Source organism: Caretta caretta, chromosome 4 (assembly GCF_965140235.1).
Source record: "Caretta caretta isolate rCarCar2 chromosome 4, rCarCar1.hap1, whole genome shotgun sequence".
NCBI lineage: Eukaryota > Metazoa > Chordata > Testudines > Cheloniidae > Caretta > Caretta caretta.
Window position 1 is genome coordinate 40222503 of NC_134209.1, and position 11000 is coordinate 40233502.

An 11000-nucleotide genomic window follows, 5' to 3' on the forward strand; every position below is an offset into this window, starting at 1 on the left:
TGACAGCAAGTGAGTGAGATTTAGAGTTGAACAGATATCCGTGGTATCCTGACGAGAAGAGAGAAAGTAAAGGAATATAAAATCCGTATCCCTATTATTGGGTAAATTGGAGTTAATGATAACAGAACTGTGGACGGTGTGTTGTGTTCTCAACATTTCATGTGTAGTAATGTACTCTTTGTTTTATCCTCATTGATGGCAGTGCTTTGACTTAGAAGTGTTGAAGGGTTCATGTTTAGCTATTCCACCTGGAAGCAGGCAGGGCACACCTTGACTGTTCTGTAGAAGCAATGCACACATTGCTCTATCCAAGGACAAGGGCTAGATATGAACCATGAAAACTTGATTGTTGGGACAGTAACTGCGGGAGGCTTTCTTAGCCTGGGCTCAAGGCCTGAGAACCAGGATTGTAGTAGCTAAAAGATGCAACTAAGTATATTAATCAACATCATACATTCCTTTGTGTATCTTTTTGCAGTAGCAGTGTGTAATGCTTAGGGGGGAGAAATATAATAAAAGGAGAAGATGGAAGGCGGGGGGGCAGAACGCCCATCTCAGCTGACCAGCCTGCTTTCTTGCATAAAGCTGTGTTCTGTCTCATCATTGAACTGCCACAACTGGCTCCCAAACGTGGGGCCCTCAGCACTCACCTCGCCCGGCAAGGGTTTCAGACGCGTCACTCATCCGCTTCGTGGATCCCGGTGAGTATTTTTCATTGTGGTAAGTATGGGAAGCTCCCTCTCTGCTTTGCAAGTGCAACACCGCAATGAGCTGCAGTATTTGCTGCGTAAGGCTCAGCATGACTGCCCCGCTCGAGCACTTACTCTCCTGCTACAGGAGGTGCGTGCCCAGTGCCCGTGGTATCCTGAAGCCGGAAGCCTTAAGCTAGCGGACTGGGAGCGATTGGGCCAGACATTGCACGAAGAGCCTCGGGCGCCCGTGCAGGCTTTACATGCCTGGCACCTCTGTCGCGACGCAATACTGCGTGTCACCTCGGATAGGCCCTCTTTCACGAGGCTGGTGCTCTCGCCACGCCCGTCGGCTCCTGTAGCCATCCCCGTTGCAGCTATCCCCCCTTCTACTGATGCAACCCAGCGTGTCGCTTCGGACAGACCCTCTCCCGTACCCACAGCCCCCCCTCTCCCTGCTTTGCCCCCAGTGTCTTCATTACCACCGCCTCCCTTGCCTTCCCCACCGGAGCCAGTGCGTGATCACCCTCCCTCCGTGGGGCCCCATGTTCCGGGGCCCCCCGGAGGGTCATCTGCATCTGCTCAGAAGCTTTCGCTGCTGCAACAAATGGTTCACGCAGCGAAAGCTTGATCAGATCTTACAGCGGAGGAGCTGGCTGATCTGGTCTCAGTTTGCCCGGTGACCTGGCAGAATGATGACCAGGGTAACCCCGTGGGCACCTGGACCACTTTGTCATACTCGGTGGTTAGAGAGGTGAGGAAAGCAATTCGTGAGTTTGGCCTGACTAGCACCTTTGTGCGTGGTCTCGTTGAAGGGATAGGTACTGGGTACTCCCTAGTCCCTGAGGATTGGAAAACGCTGCTGCGCATGATGTTATCACCTAGTCAGTATGTTATTTGGCTTAGTGAGTATCGGCAGATGGCAGAACGCCAAGCTCAGGTACATGCAGCGCACGGTATCATTTATGAGCAATTGGCAGGGGAGGGCCCGTTTGCTACTATTCAGATGCAGTCTCAACTCCCTCAGGCCGTCTTCCCCATTATTTCCACCTGTGCCCAGCATGCTTTCAAGAAGGTCCCAGATTCAGGCAAGCCTACCAAAAGCTTTGTTAGTATCCGTCAGGGTGCCTCAGAGTCCTTTTTGGATTTTACCAACAGATTGCATGAGGCTATCCTCCGGCAGGTGGATAACACTGAGGCAGCTCACGAGCTCCTGTTAAAATTGGCAGTTGAAAATGCAAACGAGGATTGCTGCCGTGCTCTCCAGGCAGCACAAGCCTCTGGTATTTTAGAGCTCTCAGACATGCTGCGGGCGTGCCAGAATATTGGCACACAAGCCCACAAGGCTGGAGTTCTGGCTGCAGCCCTCAGAAAAACTGGGAAGGAGGGGAAGCGTTGTTACCGCTGTGGTAAGGAGGGTCATTTTCAGCGGGAGTGCCGCTCATCTAAGGCACCAGCCCGACCCTCAAAGAAGTGCCCCAAGTGTGGGAAAGGTTATCACTGGGCTAATCAGTGTCGTAGCGGGTCGGGAAACCGCGCGACGGGTCCCCCCCGAACCCAGGGCCAAACGGGGGTGTTTCCCACTCAGACAACCGCTCCTCTGCCTTAAAATCCATAGACTCTATGAGGGCGGCGACTGCTGGAAGTGCAGGGCTTGATTTGATCATGCAGGAGGACACTGACTTTCGGCTGCCAGGGGAGGTCTGTGCCATACCTACACAGGTGACGGGACCTCTCCCTGCCGGCTTTGTAAGTCTTGTTCTCCCTCGCTCACATGCTGGGAAACAGGGCTTTTTTGTCATTCCAGGGGTCATTGATGCTGATTACACTGGCATTATTAAGGTTCAGGTGTGGACTCATCTTCCACAGTCGCTCCCGCGTGGACGGTCAATTGCACAATTGATTTTAGTCCCCTATCAGGTGCCAGCTGCCGAGGATCGAACTCGGGGCGGAGGCGGCTTTGGATCGACGTTGTCTCACTCGCCGTCTTACAGCGCGTCTTCTCCACTTGTTGCTCTGACAATGTCAGTCCGCCCCTCGAAACCTCAGTTAACACTTCTCTTAAATGATGTTCCTTTTACAGGGCTGGTGGACACTGGAGCTGACGTTACGGTGATTCGTGATCCGGAGTGGCCGGTTAGTTGGCCTACGGTTCCTTCTAAAGAGTTGTGGGGGATCGGGGGTAGTAAACCCGGGCGCCAAAGTTTGTCTTGGGTCACGGTCTCTAAACCGGGAGGCCGTACCCTTGCTACAATCCGCCCTTTTGTGCTCCCTGTTCACCTCAATATTTGGGGCCGTGACTTACTTACAAAGTTAGACACCACCATCGATATTAACATCTGATGGCCCAAAACCCTCCCTCACCCACCGTGCCCTCCGCCTTACCCTTGGTGTGGCAATCCTTAGAGCCCGTATGGATTGACCAGTGGCTCCTCCCTCTAGAAAAGCTAAAAGCACTTCAGTTGCTTGTGCAGCAGCATTTGCAAGCACAGCGACTGGAGAGCTCCACTAGTCCCTGGAACACCCCGGTGTTCGTTATTAAGAAAAAATCGGGTGCATGGCGGCTGTTACATGATTTAAGGGAAATAAATAAACGCATCCAACCTATGGGCCCCTTGCAATTTGGCTTGCCAAATCCAAATTTAATTCCTCAAACCGATCAACTTTGTGTGTTAGATTTAAAAGATTGTTTTTTTACCATCCCCCTTTGCCCTCAAGATCGTGAAAAATTTGCATTTACGGTGCCACAATATAATAATCAGCAACCCTCTCAAAGGTATCAGTGGAAGGTCTTGCCCCAGGAAATGCAAAATAGTCCAACCTTGTGTCAGCTTTTTGTGGATCGGGCCCTTGCCCCTTTCCGTGCCTGGTACCCTTCGCTAAAGGTCTACCATTACATGGATGACATTTTGCTAAGTGGTCCCCGGGTCATGGCACAACAGCTTGAATCTTTATCTCAGATTCTCGGCCAAAATGGCCTGTTAGTGGCACCAGAAAAAATCCAACGCTCTTATCCCTACCACTACCTCGGATATAAGGTTTTACAAACCTATGCTGCTCCGGTTCGTCCGGAATTAATTCTACCTCAACCCCTAACCCTTGTTAAATTGCAACAGATCTTGGGTCATTTAAATTGGATTCGGCCCTACTTTCGTCTCCCCACTTCAATGCTGCAGCCATTGTTTGAGCTCCTCCGTGGAGCCCGGGCACCGGGTGCAGTTATTGCCATCACTGAAAAGCATACTGCCTGCATTCGACAAATCAATGCAGCATTGAGTCAGCAGTTTGTGGACAGACTCCCAGAGGTCCGTCCCTTACGATTGGTTCTTCTTGCCACCCCTCATACGCCAACTGCGGCTCTGTTTGTACCCCGTACAGACACAGCCGTCTCTATTATAGAATGGCTATACCTTTCATCCACCCCTCCTCGAAATATTTATCCGTATTTAGATGCCCTATCTGATCTTGTTCGTAAAGCCCGCCACCGTGCAGTGCAACTCACTGGCACTGATTTAGTTGCCATTGTGCTCCCCTTGTCCCGTACTGAATTTGACTCTTTGTGCCACACCTCCTTGGCCTGGCAGGTTGCTCTTTGTGATTATGTGGGAGAGATTTCTTACAATCCTCCAAAAGATCCTCGGTTGGTCATTACCCAAAAGGTGCCCCTAGTTGTTCATCATCTTAGCCGCTCTCAACCCATTGTTTCCGCTGTCACTCTTTTTACTGATGGCTTTCCCCACCGAGGTGTAGTCACTTATCTCTGGTGGGATAACTCACATGACTGGAGTACTGTCATGGATGGTTATAAACTGTTCAGGAAGGACAGGCAGGGCAGAAAAGGTGGGGGAGTAGCACTGTATGTAAGGGAGCAGTATGACTGCTCAGAGCTCCGGTACGAAACTGCAGAAAAACCTGAGTGTCTCTGGATTAAGTTTAGAAGTGTGTGCAACAAGAGTGATGTAGTGGTGGGAGTCTGCTATAGACCACCGGACCAGGGGGATGAGGTAGATGAGGCTTTCTTCCGGCAGCTCACGGAAGCTACTGGATCGCATGCCCTGATTCTCATGGGTGACTTTAATTTTCCTGATATCTGCTGGGAGAGCAATACAGCGGTGCATAGACAATCCAGGAAGTTTTTGGAAAGCGTAGGGGACAATTTCCTGGCGCAAGTGCTAGAGGAGCCAACTAGGGGGGGCGCTTTTCTTGACCGGCTGCTCACAAACCGGGTAGAATTAGTGGGGGAAGCAAAAGTGGATGGGAATCTGGGAGGCAGTGACCATGAGTTGGTTGAGTTCAGGATCCTGACACAGGGAAGAAAGGTAAGCAGCACGATACGGACCCTGGACTTCAGGAAAGCAGACTTCGACTCCCTCAGGGAACGGATGGCCAGGATCCCCTGGGGGACTAACTTGAAGGGGAAAGGAGTCCAGGAGAGCTGGCTGTATTTCAAGGAATCCCTGTTGAGGTTACAGGGACAAACCATCCCAATGAGTCGAAAGAATAGTAAATATGGCAGGCGACCAGCTTGGCTTAATGGTGAAATCTTAGCGGATCTTAAACATAAAAAAGAAGCTTACAAGAAGTGGAAGGTTGGACATATGACCAGGGAAGAGTATAAAAATATTGCTCGGGCATGTAGGAATGTTATCAGGAGGGCCAAATCGCACCTGGAGCTGCAGCTAGCCAGAGATGTCAAGAGTAACAAGAAGGGTTTCTTCAGGTATGTTGGCAACAAGAAGAAAGCCAAGGAATGTGTGGGCCCCTTACTGAATGAGGGAGGCAACCTAGTGACAGAGGATGTGGAAAAAGCTAATGTACTCAATGCTTTTTTTGCCTCTGTTTTCACTAACAAGGTCAGCTCCCAGACTGCTACGCTGGGCATCACAAAATGGGGAAGAGATGGACAGCCCTCTGTGGAGATAGAGGTGGTTAGGGACTATTTAGAAAAGCTGGACGTGCACAAGTCCATGGGGCCGGACGAGTTGCATCCGAGAGTGCTGAAGGAACTGGCGGCTGTGATTGCAGAGCCATTGGCCATTATCTTTGAAAACTCGTGGCGAACCGGGGAAGTCCCGGATGACTGGAAAAAGGCTAATGTAGTGCCAATCTTTAAAAAAGGGAAGAAGGAGGATCCTGGGAACTACAGGCCAGTCAGCCTCACTTCAGTCCCTGGAAAAATCATGGAGCAGGTCCTCAAAGAATCAATCCTGAAGCACTTACATGAGAGGAAAGTGATCAGGAACAGCCAGCATGGATTCACCAAGGGAAGGTCATGCCTGACTAATCTAATCGCCTTCTATGATGAGATTACTGGTTCTGTGGATGAAGGGAAAGCAGTGGATGTATTGTTTCTTGACTTTAGCAAAGCTTTTGACACGGTCTCCCACAGTATTCTTGTCAGCAAGTTAAGGAAGTATGGGCTGGATGAATGCACTACAAGGTGGGTAGAAAGCTGGTTAGATTGTCGGGCTCAATGGGTAGTTATCAATGGCTCCATGTCTAGTTGGCAGCCGGTATCAAGTGGAGTGCCTCAAGGGTCGGTCCTGGGGCCGGTTTTGTTCAATATCTTCATAAATGATCTGGAGGATGGTGTGGATTGCACCCTCAGCAAATTTGCGGATGATACTAAACTGGGAGGAGTGGTAGATACGCTGGAGGGGAGGGATAGGATACAGAAGGACCTAGACAAATTGGAGGATTGGGCCAAAAGAAATCTGATGAGGTTCAATAAGGATAAGTGCAGGGTCTGCACTTAGGACGGAAGAACCCAATGCACAGCTACAGACTAGGGACCGAATGGCTAGGCAGCAGTTCTGCGGAAAAGGACCTAGGGGTGACAGTGGACGAGAAGCTGGATATGAGTCAGCAGTGTGCCCTTGTTGCCAAGAAGGCCAATGGCATTTTGGGATGTATAAGTAGGGGCATAGCGAGCAGATCGAGGGACGTGATCGTTCCCCTCTATTCGACATTGGTGAGGCCTCATCTGGAGTACTGTGTCCAGTTTTGGGCCCCACACTTCAAGAAGGATGTGGATAAATTGGAGAGAGTCCAGCGAAGGGCAACAAAAATGATTAGGGGTCTGGAACACATGAGTTATGAGGAGAGGCTGAGGGAGCTGGGATTGTTTAGCCTGCAGAAGAGAAGAATGAGGGGGGATTTGATAGCTGCTTTCAACTACCTGAAAGGGGGTTCCAAAGAGGATGGCTCTAGACTGTTCTCAGTGGTAGCAGATGACAGAACGAGGAGTAATGGTCTCAAGCTGCAGTGGGGGAGGTTTAGATTGGATATTAGGAAAAACTTTTTCACTAAGAGGGTGGTGAAACACTGGAATGCGTTACCTAGGGAGGTGGTAGAATCTCCTTCCTTAGAGGTTTTTAAGGTCAGGCTTGACAAAGCCCTGGCTGGGATGATTTAACTGGGAATTGGTCCTGCTTCGAGCAGGGGGTTGGACTAGATGACCTTCTGGGGTCCCTTCCAACCCTTATATTCTATGATTCTATGATCAGTTGGGTGACCCCCCTCGTTGGCATTCTCGTTTTACCCTGCCTCAGCGTTCTGCACAGCGTTCAGAATTGGCTGCTGTTATTTTGGCCTTTGAACTTTTTGCTGATTGTCCCTTTAATTTAATTGTGGATACCCATTATGTTTATCAGGTAATTGATCATTTACCCCTTGCCCTCATTACCCCTCAGGTGGATGCAGACCTCCTTCACCTGTTTTTGTCTTTGCAGCATCTTCTTGCCACTCGTCATTTCCCTTACTTTGTTGCTCATATTCGCAGTCATACCCCTCTGCCTGGGCCACTCACTGAGGGCAATGCACGCGCCGATCGCGCGTTGCGTGGTCAGGTAAATTCCCTTTTTTCTGACCCCATTGAAAGCCATGCCTTTTTTCATCAGTCTGCCTCTGTTTTGGCCCGGCAGTTTCACATTCCTGGTGATCATGCACGTTCTATTGTTCGTTCCTGCCCCCACTGTGCTGCTGCTGCTCCTACTTTTTCTTATGCCGTTAACCCCCGAGGTACCGCGGCAAATCAGCTGTGGCAAATGGATGTTACTCATGTGCCACAATTCCGCCCCTATTCGTTTTTACATGTTTCCGTTGATACTTATTCGGGCTTCCTTTGGGCAACCCCACAACGTGGGGAAGCCACTAACAAAGTTATTCACCATTTGCTGGCCTGCTTTTCTGTTATGGGTCGCCCCTGCCAAATTAAAACAGATAATGCCCCAGCCTACTGCTCTGCAGCCCTCTCCACCTTTTGTGCCCGCTGGGACGTCCGTCTTAAACACGGCATCCCTTATAATTCCACGGGCCAAGCCATTGTTGAACGTGCCAATCGCACACTCAAAACCTTGCTGGATAAACAATTAAAACAAGGGGAGCTGCGTCTCCGAACCTTAGGAGACATTCAACAACAAATGCATATCCTCTTGTTTACTTTAAATAATTTAACATTGAATGCAGATCAGCAGACCCCTGCGGATCGGCATTTTCACAAATCTGAGGTACTGGAAAGACCGCGTGTCTTTTACCGTCAGCTGCCCGATCCACAGTGGCTGGGCCCAGTACCTCTAATCACTTGGGGTCGGGGATATGCTGCTGTGTCTCTCCCTGCAGGACCGTTGTGGGTTCCAGCTCGGTGTGTGCGACCGGCACTTAAACAACATGGCATGGCACCAGGGGCTGTCGAATCCCATACCAGAGTTTCAGCTGACCTTGGAGGAGACCGCGTTGCCCCCCGAGTCGACAACGACGGGACGGAAACGGAGGAGGCGTAGTGTCCCAAACCGGCCCGTGACATGGGGAGCAGTAAAAGCATTGGTCGCCGCGGCCCAACGAAGGCTGGCAGCAGATCAACAGCCAGAGACTCCTGAGACTTTGTTTGTGGCGATTCTCGCCCAAATCACTGCTAATTCTGTGATGATTGTGTGCCTTTTGTGCCTGCTATTTCCTGTAGGGGTTGGTTCGGAAGCGCTTCCCCCGCTACGAGCCCGAATGACATATAACATATGGGAAAGATTGGCTTCAATAGCAAATGTTACCCACTTTTGTCTATCTAATTCTGTAGCAGCCGGAGATTTGTTAGGTACATGCCTTATTCCAGTATGTCATCACCCTGAGGAGATGGAGAATAAGACACTGTTCTCTGCTTATGCGAATCTTTCCTCCCAGTACTCTAGCATGGCTAATTGGGGCCCAGCCAACTATACTTTGCCTCGCACGGCTATATCCCTCCACACACCGTACCCGGCCGGGGCTCACAATGTTACTTGTGCGCGTATAGTTAACTGCACTAGTACAAAGGTGCCCTTGGGCTGTCGAAAAATTTCTCAACCCCTTTTAAATTGTTCCCATGCTGTTAATGTTTCATATAATTATGGCCATATCATCCTACCATCAGGATGGTTTTTTACTTGCGGTTCACGCACCTTTAATTATATTCCTGCAAATTTAAGTGATGGCACCCTTTGCTGTCTTAGTAGAATGACCCTTATATTGCCTTTTGCTGGACAAAATCGTAGTAAAAGAAGTGTACCCCTTTCAGATGATTGTATTGCAGATGTTGAGCTTTTTAGTCGTGCTGAGTATACTGCTTTAGCGGTCTCTATTGTTGGGGTCCCCGCGCTTGCCATGTATTCAGCCAGAACTTTAAATAACCTGGCATGCTTTGCAGCAAAGGCAATTAATACAACATCCCAGGCTATTGCCTTACTTAACACAGAACAACACGAATTAAGGGATGCAATCTTGGATAACAGAGCAGCCATTGATTTTCTGCTCCTAAAACACCATCTAGGCTACTCCACATTTCAGCACATGTGTTGCTTTAATTTAACTGATAATAGTCGCTCCATAGAAACTAGACTGGCTGTATTGGCCAATCTTACAACACACATACGCCAAGATCTGGGGTTTGAGGGTTTTTGGAATTGGCTTACAGGTTGGCTGCCCTCTCTAGAATGGCTGCGACAGCTTTTTGGTTATTTTGTGTTTGTAATCATTGGGCTTATTTTTTGCTGCTGCTGTGTACAATGTATTCCTTCCTTGTTAAGATTTTGTGAAATTTTGTCCTGGAAAGCTCCCCAAGTTATGTCCTTGTCTGTCTGGGAGTTAAATAGCATGACAAAACAAATTGACGGCTACAATGAGATGGCCAATTATCATTAAATAAAAAACGGGGGGATGAAGGGTTCATGTTTAGCTATTCCACCTGGAAGCAGGCAGGGCACACCTTGACTGTTCTGTAGAAGCAATGCACACATTGCTCTATCCAAGGACAAGGGCTAGATATGAACCATGAAAACTTGATTGTTGGGACAGTAACTGCGGGAGGCTTTCTTAGCCTGGGCTCAAGGCCTGAGAACCAGGATTGTAGTAGCTAAAAGATGCAACTAAGTATATTAATCAACGTCATACATTCCTTTGTGTATCTTTTTGCGGTAGCAGTGTGTAATGCTTAGGGGGGAGAAATATAATAAAAGGAGAAGGTGGAAGGCGGGGGGGCAGAACGCCCATCTCAGCTGACCAGCCTGCTTTCTTGCATAAAGCTGTGTTCTGTCTCATCATTGAACTGCCACAGAAGTGTCTCTTAGCACTTTTGTTGGGCAAAGTTTTTGTCCACATTTGATGTGCAACACTTTGATCATTACTGCACTCTTGATATTGTGTCATTTCCAATTGACATTACTGCAACTGAATAAAACAATACATTTCAGTAACTTAAATAGCCACTGCTCTTTGTAAAACTTCCAAAGATGATTTCAGAATTATAATTGATAGTGACACTCTCATTTCCTTCCAGAGTCTAGCGTGGGCATCAGAGGTATAATCAAGAACTAGTAGATGTTAGAATTAATCCTTAGAGCCAGTCTATAACCAGGTAAGTGCTACCCAACATAGTATGTACAGGGATAAATCTTGTCTCCGCACCATGCACTCAATACAAGCTTAGGTGAATGCCAATCTACCTATGAAACAGTAACATTGTAATGTAATTATGTTCTACTGCAATGGAACACAGCAGTTAAGGGGTTAATTACATTATCTTCTGACTAAAAACTTACTATCTAAAAAAATTTCTAGCTGGAAAAAGAATAAAATATAGTAAGAAGAATGTGTCATGGTATCTCGTAATCAGGCAAAACAAAGAAAGAAAAATTGATTTTTAGGAATGACATCTGCAAGAAGATAAGAAATAGGACACAGCAAGTTTGTGATGCTATTTCAACGTGTGTGTGTGTGTGTGTGTGTGTGTGTGTGAGATCTGTATTGCAGATTCTGCTTCCACACATCCCAAACACTGAAAAG

The 11000-nt window shown here is 48.5% G+C and overlaps 1 protein-coding gene across 1 annotated transcript; it reads left to right on the forward strand.

Moving 5' to 3' along the window:
- The first annotated feature begins 607 nt into the window (after positions 1 to 607).
- On the forward strand, positions 608 to 10239 carry LOC142071849 (uncharacterized). The gene is made up of 3 exons (XM_075127551.1): positions 608 to 701; positions 2773 to 2825; positions 8310 to 10239. Exon 3 carries the CDS (start codon positions 8358 to 8360, stop codon positions 9858 to 9860), a length of 1503 nt encoding a protein of 500 aa, XP_074983652.1. The 5' UTR covers positions 608 to 701; positions 2773 to 2825; positions 8310 to 8357; the 3' UTR covers positions 9861 to 10239.
- Positions 10240 to 11000: the final 761 nt, after the last annotated feature.

Excerpts from the sequence above, each read along its gene's own strand:
- LOC142071849 (XM_075127551.1), top strand. The coding sequence starts at position 8,358 with ATGGCATGGCACCAGGGGCTGTCGAATCCCATACCAGAGTTTCAGCTG.